We start from the raw sequence: 19,473 nt of genomic DNA, 5'->3' as shown, positions 1-19,473 counted from the left end.
GGGAGCGCTGTTGGACACTCACAACCAGAGGTTGTTCTTGTCTCAGGAGAAAGTCCTCAAAACTCCAGGACAGGATTCGTTGCTTCCTTTCTCGTCCGCAAGTGTCGATACATTCGGCAATGCAGGTGCTGGGTCTCATGGTGTCAGCATTCGACATGGTGGAGTATGCTCAATTCTATTCTCGCCCCCTCCAGAAGCTGATTCTAGCCAAGTGGGACGGCCTGCCTCACCAGATCAGGTCTCACATGATCTTTTTGACTCCGGAGTCCGTCTGTCGCTGCTCTGGTGGCTCCTGGACCGACAATTGTGCAGAGGCCGTCCCTTCTGGATATCCAACTGGGTCCTGTTGACGACAGATACCAGTCTAAGAGGTTGGGGCGCGTTCTGGAGCAGCACTCCTTGCAGGGTCGGTGGACCAAGGAGGAATCTCTCCTCTCGATCAACATTCTGGAATTGCGGGCGGTCTTCAATGCGTTGAACCTAGCCCAGCATTTGATTCAGAACCGTCCTGTTCAAGTACAGTCGGACAACGCCACCACAGTGGCTTACATAAATCATCAAGGCGGCACTCGAAGCCGTTTGGCAATGAAGGAAGCCTCACGGATTCTACGTTGGGCAGAACGCCATCTACCGGCAATATCGACAATATTCATTCCGGGAGTCCTGTATTGGGAAGCGGACTTTCTCAGTCGTCAGGACGTGCATGCCGGCAAGCGGGGCCTCCATCCAGAAGTGTTTCAAGTCCTCGTGGAAAGGTGGGGTCTTCCAGATGTGGATCTGATGGCGTCTCGACACAATCACAAGGTTCCGGTCTTCGGAGCAAGGACAAGGGATCCTCAAGCAGCATTCGTGGATGCGCTGGCAGTGCCATGGAGGTTTCGGCTGCCGTACGTGTTCCCTCCAGTGTCACTCCTGCCCAGGGTAATTCGGAAGTTCAAGCAAGAAAAAGGAAATCTGCTTCTCATAGCTCCGGCGTGGCCCAGACGGCACTGGTTCTCAGACCTGCAAGGCCTATCGTCAGAGCATCCACTTCTACTTCCACAACGCCCAGACCTCCTCGTTCAGGGCCCCTGTGTCTACCAGGACCTAGCCTGGCTGTCTTTGACGGCGTGGCTCTTGAAGCTTCCGTCTTAAGAGCTAAGGGTTTTTCTGAAGAGGTCATTAAAACTATGTTGCGGGCCCGGAAACCGGCCTCTGCTCGGATTTACCATCGGGTCTGGCATTCCTACTTTGTTTGGTGTGCATCTAACCATTATGACGCTTCCAAGTTTAGTAAAGCCAAACTTTTGGCTTTTCTACAGCAGGGCCTAGATTTAGGCCTGCGTCTGGCCTCCCTCAAGGTTCATATTTCTGCCTTGTCGGTGTGGTTTCAGAGAAAAATTGCGACTTTACCTGATGTTCATACTTTCACTCAGGGTGTGTTGCGTATCCAACCTCCCTATGTCCCGCCTGTGGCTCCTGGGGACTTGTCGGTGGTTTTGGAGGCGTTGCAGGAGCCTCCATTTGAACCTCTTGGTTCAGCTGACCTTAAGTGGCTTTCCCTTAAGGTGGTGTTCTTGCTGGCTATTGCCTCTGCTAGAAGAGTGTCAGATTTGGGTGCCTTGTCTTGTAGTTCCCCATATCTGATTTTTCACCGTGACCGGGCGGTTCTTAGGACTCGTCCCGGATATTTACCGAAGGTGGTTTCTTCGTTCCACCTTAATCAGTCGATTGTGGTTCCAGCTTTTGTCTCTCCTGATTTGTCTCCCAAAGAGCGGTCTTTGGATGTGGCACGGGCTCTCCGTATCTATGTGAAGATAACTGCTTCTATTCGAAAGTCTGATTCTCTCTTTGTTTTGTTTGGATTTTACAAACATGGCTGGCCTGCTCATAAGCAGACCCTGGCCAGGTGGATTAGAATGGTAATTGCGCATGATTATGTGAAGGCTGGTCTGTCTACTCCTGTTCACATTACGGCCCATTCTACTTGGTCTGTTGGACCTTCTTGGGCAGCCCAACGTGGTGCGACCCTTGACCAATTGTGCAAGGCGGCTACGTGGTCCTCCGGGAACACGTTTATAAGGTTCTATGCCTTCGATACTGCCGCTTCCCAGGATGCTTCCTTTGGACGCCGGGTTCTTGTGCCCGCTACAGTGCGTCCCCTCCCATAAGGAACTGCTTTAGGACATCTCCATTGTCCAGACTTGTGGAGCCCAGTGTACCCCGCAGCCGAAAACGAGTTTTATGGTAAGAACTTACCCTTGTTAAAACTCTTTCTGCGAGGTACACTGGGCTCCACAAGGCGCCCACCCTGACGCACTTAGCTTCTTTGGGTTGATATGGCATTAGCCGCTGACACTTCTCTTGTCGTGAAAGTGTGGTGTATGTGGCTACTAACCGTTGTCGTCTCTTTTCCTGCTACTGCATTGGACTGGTTAACTAAACTGAGCTCCTGTGCTGAGAGGCGGGGTGATATAGGAGGCGGCGCTGTGCATTCTGGGAACAGTCAAAGCTTTGAGCCTGTTAGTGCCTCGGATCAAGATCCTACTCTACACCCCATTGTCCAGACTTGTGGAGCCCAGTGTACCTCGCAGTAAGAGTTTTAACAAGGGTAAGTTCTTACCATAAAACTTGTTTTTTAATCTGATGGATTCGATTCCGGGAATGTGGCAGTTTTCAATATTGTATGCTTCCTTGCAAAGGCTGATGATGTTACTCCTGCTGTGTACACCAGAAAGGAGAAACTGTAGGGAACATGCATCAAACCTTTAAGAGAGACGTGTGCATGAGGAACTGTGCAATATAGTATGACCACTACTGAAAATGCTTAGTGACAAAACTTTCCAATTACACATCTGTAAAAGCTAGGACTGTCACTATAAATGGGCGAGGTCAGCTGCTGTCTTGTATATTTGGAAGTGTTGTTTTCATTTTATTTTTTTGGTCTCAAATTATAGATTTAACAGTCCTGTATAATTAATAATACCATTATTTATGAATAAAGCTTATGCACCTTCGACTAAGAGTATACGGATGACAGTCTAACCATAAGACCCCGGCACAGGTCCAATCAATGTAAATAAACACCGCACGCAAATCGTATATTGCCACTTGCTAGCAACAATTACTGAACTCCGACAAAATGGCAGCAGCGGAATGCTTTCCTCTGTGTTTATAAACGTAGCCAATTGTGAAAGGAGGAGATACACTGTCGACCAATCATATCGCACGGCTGACAGTAATGGGTGGAGTCTGCAGGCAGTCTAAACTGTGCCGCGATCCCGTACAGCGTGCTTCCCCAGGCAGCGCCTGCGACATACATACATACATACAGGCGACAGCTGTACAGGGGACGTAACATCTCCCGTCCGAGTAGCAGTAATCAGTGACATCGGGCCAGCAGCATGGTGAGTGCTCTGCCGGAGCTCCGTATCTGGCTGTATAGAGAGAGAGTGCTACGTCAATGAAGACTGATTTTAAAAATAAAAGACTACAGTTTCGGGCACCCACATCTTCCCACTTACCTCTCCATGTTAATGTCAGACTCCTTGCATACCATCCCTCAATTCCTGCACATATTGCCTGTAACTCAACTATTCCCACCCACCCCATGCATACCTCGGTGTCCACCTAGAAAGTACATGTGGAAAATTACCTCCAAAATCTGCCCCAGAAGAGGAGCGTAGAAAAAACTGACTACAGCATACTCAACCTGTTCTAGTAAATGGACTTCGCATATGATGGGCCACCATTGCCTGGCACAGTCCCACCCCCTGCACACTACATTACCCACCTGTTGGCACCAGTGGCGTAAGTTCGTCCCAGTTGCCCAGAGTCAAGATAAATATTGGTGCCCCCCCATATTTAGATAAGTGTGTGTGTGTATGGAGTGTTCTGGAAAAAAAATGTATATACTGTATACATTTCATTGTCTTTTATTTTAAATCACACATTTCTTAGCAGTCATATCCAGGATTAGAACCCATGACCTGTTACACTGACAGCAAACACTTTACTGATGGAGCTATTTGCTCCTGTACAGGAAGCATGAGAATTATAACTATATAAAGGTACGTGTAATTGTCAGAGAAGTAACTTCATATACTTAGAATTCTCATCTTTCCTATACAGGAGTAAACAGCTTCATCAGTAAGGTGTCTGCTTCCAGAGTACTAGGTCGTGGGTTCTAATCCTGGGTATGACACTTGTAAAATGTGTATCTACAGTATAATAAGAAGGGTGTGATTTGTAAGGTGCAGGGACCAGTGAGGAAGTTGGCCACAGAAAAGATAGCGGCAGCTATCAATTAACTTAATTCAACAGTGTCACAGAATGGGAGGAGAGGTGCCCCCCTTCAGAGCAGGAGCCCGGTGGCAGATGACTCCGTTGTCTCCCAGAGTTGCGCCTCTGGTTGGCACAATAGTCCTCCTCTCCTGGTGGTCTGTCCTCTCACTATGGTTGGAGCCATTGGTACGGTCGCACTGTGCATGAGTGTTGGGAAAGACCATAGCCGATTATTTTATAGACAAAAGATTACAGCAGTCGGTGCCATCTCTCTAATGGCAGAAGTGTGAGCTTTGCAATTATAATCCGCTTTACTATAATTTTCTTTCTTAACTGACATGGTCAGACCGCATGCAACTGTGCCACCCCACTGTGTCCCCCCGTTTTTGACGAGAAGATTCGTTCTGCAGTTGGGCATAATATAATTTCTCTAACGTCCTAGTGGATGCTGGGGACTCCGTAAGGACCATGGGTAATAGACGGGCTCCGCAGGAGACAGGGCACTCTACGAAAGAATTAGGACTACTGGTGTGCACTGGCTCCTCCCTCTATGTCCCTCCTCCAGACCTCAGTTAGAATCTGTGCCCGGTCAGAGCTGGGTGCACTTTAGTGATCTCTCCTGAGCTTGCTAATAAGAAAGTATTTTATTAGGATTTTTTATTTTCAGAGAGATCTGCTGGCAACAGACTCTCTGCTACGTGGGACTGAGGGGAGAGAAGCAAACCTACTAACTGCGGATAGGTTGCGCTTCTTAGGCTACTGGACACCATTAGCTCCAGAGGGATCGAACACAGGAACTTAACCTTGGTCGTCCGTTCCCGGAGCCGCGCCGCCGTCCCCCTCGCAGAGCCAGAAGACAGAAGCCGGCGAGTGAAGCAAGGAGACATCAAAATCGGCGGCAGAAGACTCCTGTCTTCATACGAGGTAGCGCACAGCACTGCAGCTGTGCGCCATTGCTCCCACACTAACCCACACACTCCGGTTACTGTAGGGTGCAGGGGGGGGGGCGCCCTGGGCAGCAATTGAGTACCTCCTGGCAAAATAGAGCATATATACAGCTGGGCACTGTATATATGCATGAGCCCCCGCCATTATTTTACACAAAATCGCGGGACAGAAGCCCGTCGCTGAGGGGGCGGGGCTTCTTCCTCAGCACTCACCAGCGCCATTTTCTCCACAGCTCCGCTGAGAGGAAGCTCCCCAGGCTCTCCCCTGCAGAAGCACGATAGAAGAGGGTGAAAAGAGAGGGGGGGCACATAAATTTGGCGTAAAAACAATATATACAGCAGCTACTGGGTTAACACTACGTTACTGTGTGATTCCTGGGTCATATAGCGCTGGTGTGTGCTGGCATACTCTCTGTCTTTCCAAAGGGCCTTGTGGGGGAACTGTCTTCAAATAGAGCATCCCCTGTGTGTGTGGTGTGTCGGTACGTGTGTGTCGACATGTCTGAGGTAAAAGGCTCCCCTAAGGAGGAGATAGAGCAAATATGTGTGTGAGGGTGTCTCCGTGGACAACGCCGACATCTGTTGGATATGTGTAATTAAATGCTGAGGTGAATTTATTGCACAAAAGATTAGAGAACAGATAGGAAATCTACCCATGTCTGTCCCTCTGTCGCAGAGACCTTCAGTGTCTCTCAATGCTCACTATCCAAAATAATAAACACTGATGTCGACATGGAGATTGACTCCAGTGTCGACTACGATAATGCAAAGTTACAGCCAAAATGGCAGAAAAGTATTCAATATATGATTATTGTAATAAAAGATGGTTTGCATATCACTGATGACTCATCTGTCCCTGACACAAGGGTACACATGTTTAAGGGGAAGAAAGCTGAGGTAAATTTCCCTCCTCTCATGAGGAAAAAGAGCGGGAATCTCCAGACAAGAGACTGCAGTTTCCCACAAACAATTCTCAGGCAGTATCCTTTCCCCACTAGGGCCAGGATACGATGGGAATCTTCCCCTAGGGTGTCACGTTTGCCCAAAAGGTAACCTGTTGTAACAGCTATTCTCAGGGATCCTGCAGATAGCGTGCACATTCTGGTACACTACTCAGACCGGCGATTGTGTCGGCATGGGTTGATAGCGCTGGGGCAGAGTGGACAGGTACCAAGGGTTCTCGGACCTGGTCTCCACAGCTATAGCTGGTAATTCTGTTGTTTTGCCTTATATTCCTGCACAGCCTAGGAAAGCGCGACATTATCAAATGCAGCCTTTAGAACAAAGAAACAAGAAAGTCCGAGGTGCGTCCTTTCTTGCCAGAGGCGGGGGCAGAAGAAAGAAGCTGCACAACACAGCTAGGTCCCAGGAACAGAAGTCCTCCCCGGCCTCTACAAAAATCCACCGCATGTCGCTGGAGCTCCACAGGCGGAGCTAGGCCCGGTGGAGGCACGCCTGCGTAAGTTCAGCCACAAGTGGGTTCACTCCCTGTTAGGTCCCTGGGCAATAGATATTGCGTCTCAGGGATGCAAGCTGGACTTTGAGAAGATGCCCCCTCACCGACGGCCCTGCCGGCTTCCCCCCACGAGAGGGAAACAGTGTTAACTGCAATTCACAAATTGTATCTTCAGCAGGTGGTGGTCAAGGTTCCCCTCCAACAGGGAAAGGGTTATTATTCGACCATGTTTGTAGTACCAAAACCGGACGGTTCGGTCTGACCCATATTGAATTTAAAATTCCTGAACATATACCTGAAAAGGTTCAAGTTCAAGATGGAATCGCTCAGAGCGGTCATTGCAAGCCTGGAAGGGGGAGATTATATGGTGTCTCGGGACATAAAGGATGCATACCTTCATGTCCCCATTTATCCACCTCATCAGGCGTACCTCAGATTTGTGGTACAGGATTGTCATTACCCATTCCAGACGTTGCCGTTTGGTCTGTCCACGGCACCGAGAATATTTACCAAGGTAATGGCAGAAATGATGATGCTTCTGCTAAAGCAAGGAGTTACAATTATCCCATACTTGGACGATCTCCTCATAAAGGCGAGGTCCACAGAGCAGTTGCTGATCAGCGTAGCACACTCTCGGGAGGTGTTGCAACAGCACGGCTGGGTAATGAATATTCCAAAGTCGCAGCTGATTCCTACGACGCGTCTGCCCTTCTTGGGCATGATACTGGACAAAGACCAGAAGAAGGTTTTTCTCCTGGCGGAGAAGGCTCAGGAGCTCGTGACTCTGGTCAGAGGCCTCTTAAAACCAAAACAGGTGTCGGTGCATCAATGCACGCGAGTCCTGGTAAAGATGGTGGCGTCATACGAAGCCATTCCCTTCGGCAAGTTCCATGCGAGGACCTGTCAGTGGGATCTGTTGGACAGGTGGTCCGGATTGCATCTTCAGATGCAGCGGCTGATCACCCTATGCCCCAGGGCCAGGGTGTCTCTTCTGTGGTGGCTGCAGAGTGCTCACCTTATCGAGGGTCGCAGATTTGGCATTCAGGACTGGGTCCTGGTGACCACGGATGCAAGCCTCCGAGGGTGGGGGGCAGTCACACAGGGAAGAAATTTCCAAGGTCTGTGGTCAGGTCAGGAGGCTTGTCTGCACATTAATATCCTGGAACTAAGGGCCATATACAACGCCCTAAGTCAAGCAGAGCCTCTGCTTCGCTACCAACCGGTGCTGATTCAGGCAGACAACATCACCGCAGTGGCTCATGTAAACCGCCAAGGCGGCACAAGGAGCTGGGTGGCGATGGCGGAAGCCACCAGAATTCTTCGCGGGGCGGAAAATCACGTAAAAGCACTGTTAGCAGTGTTCATTCCGGGAGTTGACAACTGGGAAGCAGACTTCCTCAGCAGGCACAACCTTCACCCGGGAGAGTGGGGACTTCATCAAGAAGTCTTCACACAGATTACAATCAGAATCAGAATCAGAATCAGCTTTATTGGCCAGGTATACTTACGTATACTAGGAATTTGTCTTCGGTTTGCTATACAACAGCCAAGTAGGTAACAGGTAAGCAGGTGTGTGTGTGTGTGTGTGTGGGGTGGGGGGGTGGGCAAGTAAAGTTACACAGATAGGTATACCGTAGGGACACAAGTGAGTCACATGTACGTCTAGTCAGTCAATGTTCAGGAGTTCAGCAGGCGGACAGCTTGGGGAAAGAAACTTTTGAGGCTTCTGGTGGATCTGGCGGGGACATCCCTGTAACGCCTGCCTGAAGGAAGCAAGTTAAACATGCTGTGGCCGGGGTGTAGCTGGTCTTTTACTATCTTCATTGCCCGCTTTTTAGCTCTGGACAAGTACAGGTCCTGGACTGAGGGAAGGTCGGCCCCGATGATCTTCTCTGCGGTTCTGACCACCTTTTGGAGCCTGCATATGTCCCTCGCACTGGCGGAGCTGTACCATACGAGTATCGAGGAGCACAGTACCGACTCCACAATCGCGGAGTAGAAGAGGAGCAGGAGCTTCTGTGGGATGTTGAACTTCCTTAGTTGCCTGAGGAAGAACAACCTCTGCTGCGCTTTCCCAACAGTGGCGTCAGTGTTGGACCCCCATTTAAGGTCCCTGGAGATTGTGGTCCCTAGAAACTTGAAGGAGTCCACTAGCGATACCACACTGTCAGCAATCGTTAGCGGAGGTGCACTAGATGACTTCTTCCTGAAGTCCACTATCATCTCGACAGTTTTGAGGGGGTTGAGGTCAAGGTTGTTGTGGATGCACCACTGGGCCAGCCGGTCTACTTCCCGTCTATAGGCCGATTCGTCCCCATCCTTGATGAGGCCGATGACGGTGGTGTCATCGGCGAATTTGATGATCCTTACTGATTGCGCCTCTGAGGTACAGTCATTTGTGTACAGGGAGAAGAGCAGGGGTGAGAGGACACAGCCCTGAGGGGCCCCTGTACTGATGGACCGCGCTTGAGAGGTGAATTCCCCCGCTTTCACCACCTGTGTCCTATCTGTCAGGAAGTCTATTATCCAGGAACAGGTAGCTTCTGGGACCCCTAGGCGAAGTAATTTGGGGTGGAGGATGCTGGGGACGATTGTATTGAAGGCCGAGCTGAAATTGACAAACAGGACCCTCGCGTAGGTACCGGGAATGTCTAGGTGCTGTAGAATGTAGTGCAGGCCCAGGTTGACTGCATCCTCGACACACCGATTCGAGCGATAGGCGAACTGCAGGGGGTCCAGTTGGGGGCCAGTCACAGTTTTCAGGTGATTCAAAACCAGACGCTCGAACGTTTTCATGACCACAGACGTCAGTGCTATCGGCCTGTAGTCGTTCAGGTTCGTGATAGTGGGTTTCTTGGGGACCGGGACTATAGTAGACCTTTTGAGGCAGGAAGGGACTTTCTGTAGCTCCAGCGATTTATTGAAGATCTTGGTGAATATGGGGGCGAGCTGACCCGCACATGCTCTTAGGGCAGATGGTGACACTCCGTCAGGACCCGGAGCTTTCCTGGTTTTGGTCCTTTTGAACAATGCCTCCACCTCTTCTTGGGTGACTTGCAGTGCCTGGGGTTGGCCGTCGGTGTTCGGGGCATCGTAGAGGTGATTGTTTGGGTTGCAGGGGACTTCTTTTGCGAACCTGCAAGTCGTTGGGAACTGCCACAGGTGGACATGATGGCATCCCGCCTCAACAAAAAGCTACAGATGTATTGCGCCAGGTCAAGAGACCCTCAGGCGATAGTTGTGGACGCACTAGTGACACCGTGGGTGTTTCAGTCGGTTTATGTATTTCCTCCTCTTCCTCTCATACCCAAGGTGCTGAGAATCGTAAGGAAAAGAGGAGTGAGAACAATACTCATTGTTCCGGTTTGGCCAAGAAGGACTTGGTATCCGGAATTGCAAGAAATGCTCACAGAGGACACATGGCCTCTGTCTCTAATGGGCCCTACTCACTTGGTGATGTTCCGCCGAGGTGCCCGACGGCCGATACGGCCGACGAGCGACCCGGCGGCGGGGGGGCAGTGACGGGGGGAGTGAAGTTTCTTCACTCCCCCCGTCACCCGGCTGCATTGAAGTGCAGGCAAATATGGACGAGATCGTCCATATTGGCCTGCATGCACAGCCGACGGGAGACCAGCGATGAACGAGCGCGGGGACGCGCATCGTTCATCGCTTAAGTCTCCACACTGAAAGATATGAACGAGTTCTCGTTCATTTATGAACGAGATCGTTCATATCTTTCAGAATATCGCCAAGTGTGTAGGGCCCATTAGACAGGATCTGTTGCAATAGGGGCCCTGTCTGTTCCAAGACTTACCGAGGCTGCGTTTGACGGCATGGCGGTTGAACGCCGGATCCTAGCAGAAAAAGGCATTCCGGATGAGGTTATTCCTACGCTAATAAAGGCTAGGAAGGACGTGACGGCTAAGCATTATCACCATATATGGCGAAAATATGTTGCTTGGTGTGAGGCCAGGAATGCCCCTACGGAGGAATTCCAGCTGGGCCGTTTCCTTCACTTCCTACAGTCGGGAGTGACTTTGGGCTTAAAATTGGGGTCCATTGAGGTCCAGATTTCAGCCCTATCAATTTTCTTTCAAAAGGAACTGGCTTCTCTTCCTGAAGTTCAGACGTTTGTAAAGGGAGTGCTGCATATTCAGCCCCTTTTGTGCCACCAATGGCACCTTGGGATCTTAACGTGGTGTTCGTTTCCTGAAATCACACTGGTTTGAGCCACTTAAAACCGTGGAGTTAAAATATCTCACGTGGAAGGTGGTCATGCTGTTGGCCTTAGCTTTGGCTAGGCGTGTGTCAGAATTGGCGGCTTTGTCACATAAAAGCCCCTATCTGGTTTTCCATATGGACAGGGCAGAATTACGGACTCGTCCGCACTTTCTGCCAAAAGTGGTGTCATCTTTTCATTTGAACCAACCTATTGTGGTGCCTGCGGCTACTCGTGACTTGGAGGATGCCAAGTTACTAGAGGTAGTCAGGGCTTTGAAGGTTTATGTAGCCAGAACGGCTGGAATCAGGAAAACTGAGTCGTTGTTTATCCTGTATGCATCCAACAAGCTGGGTGCTCCTGTTTCAAAGCAAACTATTGCTCGCTGGATCTGTAACACGATTCAGCAGGCTCATTTTGCGGCTGGGTTGCCGCCTCCAAAATCAGTAAAAGCCCATTCCACAAGGAAGGTGGGCTCTTCTTGGGCGGCTGCCCGAGGGGTCTCGGCATTACAGCTTTGCCGAGCAGCTACTTAGTCGGGTTCAAACACTTTTGCTAAATTCTACAAGTTTGATACCCTGGCTGAGGAGGACCTTGTGTTTGCTCATTCGGTGCTGCAGAGTCATCCGCACTCTCCCGCCCGTTTGGGAGCTTTGGTATAATCCCCATGGTCCTTAGAGAGTCCCCAGCATCCACTAGGACGTTAGAGAAAATAAGATTTTACTTACCGGTAAATCTATTTCTCGTAGTCCGTAGTGGATGCTGGGCGCCCGTCCCAAGTGCGGACTTCTTCTGCAATACTTGTATATAGTTATTGCTTACATAAGGGTTATGTTATGGTTGCATCAGGTTGGTCTGATGCTCTGTTGTTGTTCATACTGTTAACTGGGTAAGTTTATCACGAGTTATACGGTGTGATTGGTGTGGCTGGTATGAGTCTTACCCTGGATTCCAAAATCCTTTCCTTGTACTGTCAGCTCTTCCGGGCACAGTTTCTCTAACTGAGGTCTGGAGGAGGGACATAGAGGGAGGAGCCAGTGCACACCAGTAGTCCTAATTCTTTCATAGAGTGCCCTGTCTCCTTCAGAGCCCGTCTATTCCCCATGGTCCTTACGGAGTCCCCAGCATCCACTACGGACTACGAGAAATAGATTTACCGGTAAGTAAAATCTTATTATTTAAATAATAAAAAAAGAAAAAAATTATTAAACTATAATAAAATTTGAGAAAACAATGTTATGAACCGTTTTGAAGGAAAAATGGTCAGCTAAGTGGTTAAAATGCAAAGGTAATAAAACAAATTATGTTTGTTGATAAACTGAAATAATTTAAGTTTAAAAAATAAAAAGCAATAAAATGTCGACTCATCAGCTTACTAGATCAATATCACTAGAAACTGATAGGGCTAGCTTTATCAAAGTTTGGGGAGATAAAGGGGGTCATTCCAAAGTGATCGTAGCCCTGTAAAATTTTTCAGGGCTACAATCATGTCCATAGACATGCGGGGGGACGCCCAGCACAGGGCTATCCCGCCCCGCATGTCAGTGCCTGCCCCCCCCCCCCGCAGAAGTGCAAAGGCATCGCACTTTAGGAGTAGGTCCCGGCCTGCGCAGCTTTAGCGTGCTGGCCAGGAGCTACTCGTCGCTCCCCGGCCCGCGTGTGACGTCACGCCGCCGCTGCGCCTAACCCCCCCCATCTCCCCCCGCATGGTCCGGCCATGCCTGCGTTGGCTGGACCGCGCCCACGAAACGGCCAAATACCGCCGTATCGTCCCTCCCCCCGCCCAGCGACTGCCTCTGCCTGCATGCGCAGTTCTGACCCGATCGCACCGCTGCGATAAACTGCAGCGTGCGATCAGGTCAGAATGACCCCCAAGTATTAACCAATCAGCTTTAGACATGTCTTTTGTTGGGGACGGGCTTGATTCTGAGTTGGATGCAGATGCGTCAGTCTCTTGCTGTAGTTGCATCTGTGACTTTACTAATTCCGCTACAGTGCATTTTCCCGGTGTACATTCGTGCGATTTAATGTGCAAGGATGCTATGATTGGTTGCACCATTTAAACTTTCACAAGTCCTATTGCTAGATGCAGATCACCCAAATATGGCCTCCAGTGTGAGTAATTCAGCGTTTCTGCACACCACGACCACTACCCATACTACGTTACCTTTGTGTCTAGTTAACCAACCTTCTGTAACTGCATAAGGAAGCCCAACACATTCTAATACACTTCTTGGTGCGTGTGTTTGAATCTGTACTGTAACCCTGTATGAACAGCATCAGGACATATCTGCGATGTAAAGCAGATGCATGTACAGACTAAAAACACATTGTCCCCACAGGAAAAAACATAAAACGCATTGGCCTCCACATGAAAAAAATGCAACCATATTGGCCTCCACATGAAAAAAATACAACCATATTGGCCTCCATATAAAATAATGGGGTTGATAGTGTCTGACTTACTGACAGATGCTGACTAACTGACATGATGACACACACATACTTACACACAGACAGATACTGACACAAATACTGACACACAGGTGCTCGTTAACATACTATAGCTGGGTATATGCAGCACAGGGCCTGGAAGTAGCAGCTGCTCCCTATAGTCACCTCCTGCACTCAGCAGGCTAGGCCACCACATGCTTCTTGCCCAGGTAGCTGTGCAGACTCTCGTTCTCCTGCAGGGTGAGCAGGTTGGAGCCGTAGTTGATGGGCTGCTTTGAGCACTCAATCAGGGCTATTCTATGTCCCGGTCGCCTGTCATTGTGTTGTGGTAGGATCCAAAGCCACTGCTGCCTCTCCCTGGACGGCAAAGGTGCAGGCAGTTTTGCCGGTACAGACCGTTAAAAATCGGTACTGTACTGGCCAATTAGGTATAGCTGGAGGGTATGGTGGAGCTGGTTTCTTTTGGTTTGCCTTCCGCAGTAAATGCAAAACCCGGAAGCGCGTCAGACAGCACTGGCAGTGTTGTCCAGGGACGGCCGTCAGTGTTGGGTGGGCCTGTCCGGCAGAGAGGGGCAAGGAACCGGAAAACTGTCCTGGCGTCCCAATCCACCCCTGATCATGTTACATGCTGTGTTTGAAAAATGACACTTAGGAGATGATTGGTTAGTACTTTACCTCTCTCCAAGCTTTGTTAAAAACCCCCTATAATCTTTTTACCATACAACAGACTTTACCAGTCAAAACTTGATCACATCCCCCATATGCCGAAAAGAAAGAAATCATGGAAAACTCAAAAGAAATCATAGAAAACGTTTCATTAAATAACATTATTGATACCATACCAACGTTATAAGGCCACCTTATACGCCACATGCCTTGGCAGAGTAAATGGCTTTAACCTAGACAAAGACAACAATAATTGGCTAGTTAGCAGTCTCCCAACATGCAACAGTCAGAACCAGTACTATTCAGTACTTGTACTGTGCATTTTTAATTGTAACCTACACGGTCGAGTCACGTTATTATGACCACCAGCTAATAGCCAGAGTAAACGCCATGTGCAGCATAGACAGCAGCTAGATGGGCTGGTAGTGACTGGATAAGGTGCTGGTAGGTTGGCACATGTATATTTTGATTATGAGCCGCTTCACTGTAGTGTGTCGGTCGGCCCTCACGCACCTTTGTGGCTGATGTTCACCTCTCACATCAATGGCACGTGGTGCTACACAGTTTCCACATCGTTTATTCGCAATGGTGCCATTTGACCAGTCATGATACACCTTCACCACAGCAGCACGCGAACAGTTCACACGGCTGTGTTTCAGAATTACTGCCACTCTTGGCCTGGAAGTAGGGAAGCCAATCCCGGGCCATTTTTTCAATCCGGGGTATCGGGATTGAAAAATGGCCAATCCCGGGATTCCCGGGATACCCGGGATTGGCTTTTACCTAGGTGGCCGCCCCCTCGCCCCACCCCGCCCCGCAAATATAACTCACCATATACTGGGGGTGGGCAGGAGGGGAACATCCTGTGAACGCTGCTGGCGGCTCCCAGCAGCAGCTATCAGCGCAGCGTTACCTCTCACGCTGCGCTGGGGACCCGGAAGCAGGAAGCCGGGCAGCGTTTGAGTGTCCTGTGGATGCTCAACGCTGATCCCTCAATCCCCGGGATTGGAGCTTCCAATCCCGGGATTGAATCCCGGCCATTTTTGGGCCTAAATCCCGGGATCCCGCCGATCCCGGGATTGGCCACCATACCAGGAAGCTGATAATCATCCCTTTCTCTAACGTCCTAGTGGATGCTGGGGACTCCGTAAGGACCATGGGGAATAGCGGCTCCGCAGGAGACTGGGCACAGCTAAGAAAGAATTAGGACTACCTGGTGTGCACTGGCTCCTCCCACTATGACCCTCCTCCAGACTTCAGTTAGAATCCTGTGCCCGGCCGAGCTGGATGCACACTACGGGCTCTCCTGAGCTCCTAGAAAGAAAGTATATGTTAGGTTTTTTATTTTACAGTGAGATCTGCTGGCAACAGACTCACTGCAGCGAGGGACTAAGGGGAGAAGAAGCGAACCTACCTAACTGGTGGTAGCTTGGGCTTCTTAGGCTACTGGACACCATTAGCTCCAGAGGGATCGACCGCATGGAACCGGCCATTGGTGTTCAGTCCCGGGGCCGCGCCGCCGGCCCCCTTACAGAGCCAGAAGCAAGAAGAATCCGGAAAATCGGCGGCAGAAGACATCAGTCTTCACCAAGGTAGCGCACAGCACTGCAGCTGTGCGCCATTGCTCCTCATACACACTTCACACTCCGGTCACTGAGGGTGCAGGGCGCTGGGGGGCGCCCTGAGAAGCAATAAATACACCTTGGCTGGCAAATATATCACAATATATAGCCCCAGAGGCTATATATGTGATAAATACCCCTGCCAGAATCCATAAAAAAGCGGGAGAAAAGTCAGCGAAAAAGGGGCGGAGCTATCTCCCTCTGCACACTGGCGCCATTTTTCCCTCACAGTTCCGCTGGAAGGAAGCTCCCTGACTCTCCCCTGCAGTCTACACTACAGAAAAGGGTAAAAAAGAGAGGGGGGGCACTAAATTTAGGCGCAAAATACATATATAGCAGCTATAGGGGATATAATTTAGTTAATCCCTATATTATATAGCGCTCTGGTGTGTGCTGGCATACTCTCTCTCTGTCTCCCCAAAGGGCTTTGTGGGGTCCTGTCTTCTGTCAGAGCATTCCCTGTGTGTGTGCGGTGTGTCGGTACGGCTGTGTCGACATGTTTGATGAGGAGACTTATGTGGAGGAGGAGCAGGTGCCTATAAATGTGTTGTCACCCCCTGCGGGGCAGACACCGGAGTGGATGGACTTGTGGAAGGAATTACGCGAAAGTGTCGACTCCTTACATAAAAAATTTGACGACATGCCAAATGTGGGGCAGCCGCCTTCTCAGCCCGTGCCTGCCCAGACGTCTCAAAAGTCATCAGGGGCTCTAAAACGCCCGCTACCTCAGGTGACAGACACAGATGTCGACACGGATACTGATACCAGTGTCGACGACGAAGAGACTAATGTAATGTCCAATAGGGCCACTCGTTATATGATTGAGGCAATGAAAAATGTTTTACACATTTCTGAGGTGACCCCAGGTTCCACAAAAAAAGATACGGCCGCCCTAAAGGAACCTGCTGACAGAAAGCAGGAGGCTCTCCAAAAAGCTATATATAGACACACTGGTATTATACTGAGACCAGCTATTGCCTCAGCATGGATGTGCAGTGCGGCAGCTGCATGGTCAGACTCCCTGTCAGAGAACATTGACACCCTAGACAGGGACACTATATTGCTAAACGTAGAGCATATTAAAGACGCTGTCTTTTACATAAGAGATGCACAGAGGGATATTTGCCGGCTGGCATCAAAAATAAGTGCACTGTCCATTTGTGCCAGGAGAGGGTTATGGACCCGGCAGTGGACAGGGGATGCAGATTCCAAAAGGCACATGGAAGTTTTGCCTTATAAGGGTGAGGAGTTGTTCGGGGATGGTCTTTCAGACTTAGTTTCCACAGCAACAGCTGGGAAGTCGGCATTTTTGCCACATGTCCCCTCACAACCAAAGAGAGCACGGTATTATCAGGTGCAGTCCTTTCGCCCCCAAAAGAGCAGACTGGGTAGAGTCGCGTCCTTTCTGCCCAGAGGCAGAGGTAGGGGAAAAAAGCTGCAGCATACAGCCACTTCCCAGGAGCAAAAGTCCTCCCCCGCTTCTTCTGCTATGTCCGCCGCATGACGCTGGGGCTCAGCAGGCGGAGCCAGGTACGGTGGGGGGCCGTCTCAAAAACTTCAGCAATCAGTGGGCTCGCTCACAGGTAGATCCCTGGATCCTTCAAGTGGTATCTCAGGGGTACAGGCTGGAATTCGAGACATCCCCCCCCCCCCCCCCCGCCGTTTCCTCAAATCTGCCTTACCAACGACTCCTTCAGAAAGGGAGGCTGTGTTAGAGGCAATTCACAAGCTGTATTCCCAGCAGGTGATAGTCAAGGTGCCCCTACTTCAACAAGGACGGGGTTACTATTCCACAATGTTTGTGGTACCGAAACCGGACGGTTCGGTGAGACCCATTTTAAATTTGAAATCCTTGAACACATATTTGAAAAAATTCAAGTTCAAGATGGAATCGCTCAGGGCGGTTATTGCAAGCCTGGAAGAGGGAGATTACATGGTATCTCTGGACATCAAGGATGCTTACCTGCATGTCCCCATTTACCATCCTCACCAGGAGTACCTCAGATTTGTGGTACAGGATTGTCATTACCAATTCCAGACGTTGCCGTTCGGCCTGTCCACGGCACCGAGGGTATTTACCAAGGTAATGGCCGAAATGATGATACTCCTTCGGAAAACGGGAGTTTTAATTGTCCCATACTTGGACGATCTCCTGATAAGGGCGAGGTCCAGAGAGCAGTTGTTGGTCGGCGTAGCATTATCTCAGGAGATGCTACACCAGCACGGTTGGATTCTGAATATTCCAAAGTCTCAGCTGGTTCCGGCGACACGTATACTGTTCCTAGGGATGATTCTGGACACGGTCCAGAAAAAAGTGTTTCTCCCAGAGGAGAAAGCCGAGGAGCTGTCGTCTCTAGTGAGAGGCCTCCTGAAACCAAAACAGGTGTCGGTGCATCATTGCACGCGAGTCCTGGGAAAGATGGTAGCTTCCTACGAAGCGATTCCATTCGGCAGGTTCCATGCCAGAACTTTTCAGTGGGACCTGTTGGACCAATGGTCCGGATCGCATCTTCAAATGCATCGGTTGATAACCCTGTCTCCAAGGACCAGGGTGTCTCTGCTGTGGTGGCTGCAGAGTGCTCATCTCAGAGAGGGCCGCAGATTCGGCATACAGGACTGGGTCCTGGTGACCACGGATGCCAGCCTTCGGGGCTGGGGGGCAGTCACTCAGGGAAGAAACTTCCAAGGACTTTGGTCGAGTCAGGAGACTTCCCTACACATAAATGTTCTGGAACTGAGGGCCATTTACGATGCCCTAAGTCAAGCAAAGCCCCTGCTTCAAAACCGGCCGGTTCTGATCCAGTCAGACAACATCACGGCGGTCGCCCATGTAAATCGACAGGGCGGCGATGGCAGAAGCCACAAGGATTCTCCGTTGGGCGGAAAATCACGTGTTAGCACTGTCAGCAGTGTTCATTCCGGGAGTGGACAACTGGGAAGCAGACTTCCTCAGCAGGCACGACCTCCACCCGGGAGAGTGGGGACTTCATCCAGAAGTCTTCCAACTGATTGTAAACCGTTGGGAAAGGCCACAGGTGGACATGATGGCGTCCCGCTTAAACAAAAAGCGGGAAAAATATTGCGCCAGGTCAAGAGACCCTCAGGCGATAGCTGTGGACGCTCTAGTGACACCATGGGTGTACCGGTCGGTTTATGTGTTCCCTCCTCTTCCTCTCATACCCAAGGTACCGAGGATAATAAGGAGAAGAGGCGTAAGAACTATACTCATTGTTCCGGATTGGCCAAGAAGAGCTTGGTACCCGGAACTTCAAGAAATGATCTCAGAGGACCCATGGCCTCTGCCGCTCAGACAGGACCTGCTGCTGCAGGGGCCCTGTCTGTCCCAAGACTTACCGCGGCTGCGTTTGACGGCATGGCGGTTGAACGCCGGATCCTAAAAGAAAAGGGTATTCTGGAGGAAGTCATTCCTACGCTTATTAAAGCTAGGAAAGATGTAACCGTACAACATTATCACCGCATATGGCGAAAATATGTTGCGTGGTGGGAGACCAGGAAGGCCCCAACGGAGGAATTCCAGTTAGGTCGATTTCTGCACTTCCTACAGTCAGGGGTGACTATGGGCCTAAAATTGGGTTCCATTAAGGTCCAGATTCAGCCTCCTTTTGTGCCCCCAGTGGCACCGTGGGACCTCAACGTGGTGTTGGGTTTCCTAAAGTCACATTGGTTTGAGCCACTCAAAACCGTGGATTTAAAATATCTCACGTGGAAAGTGGTCATGCTTTTGGCCTTGGCTTCGGCAAGGCGGGTGTCAAAATTGGCGGCTTTGTCATGTAAAAGCCCCTATTTGATTTTCCATATGGATAGGGCAGAATTGAGGACTCGTCC

The 19,473-nt window shown here is 50.2% G+C and overlaps 1 protein-coding gene across 2 annotated transcripts in view; it reads left to right on the top strand.

Annotated features, from left to right (window-relative positions):
* Nucleotides 1-3,212: 3,212 nt before the first annotated feature.
* MND1 (meiotic nuclear divisions 1) overlaps nucleotides 3,213-19,473 on the top strand; it is a 267,374-nt gene continuing 251,113 nt past the window's right edge. For both annotated transcript variants that reach the window (XM_063920524.1, XM_063920523.1), the window contains exon 1: nucleotides 3,213-3,386. In XM_063920524.1, coding sequence (XP_063776594.1) covers nucleotides 3,384-3,386 — 3 coding nt within the window. In that variant the 5' untranslated portion in view covers nucleotides 3,213-3,383. The remainder of the gene's footprint in view (nucleotides 3,387-19,473) is intronic.

The sequence above is a fragment of the Pseudophryne corroboree genome, chromosome 1 (genome assembly GCF_028390025.1).
Source record: "Pseudophryne corroboree isolate aPseCor3 chromosome 1, aPseCor3.hap2, whole genome shotgun sequence".
Classification (NCBI taxonomy): Eukaryota; Metazoa; Chordata; class Amphibia; order Anura; family Myobatrachidae; genus Pseudophryne; species Pseudophryne corroboree.
Note: the sequence above shows the minus strand (reverse complement) of the source record. Positions and strands in the feature narration are given on the sequence as shown.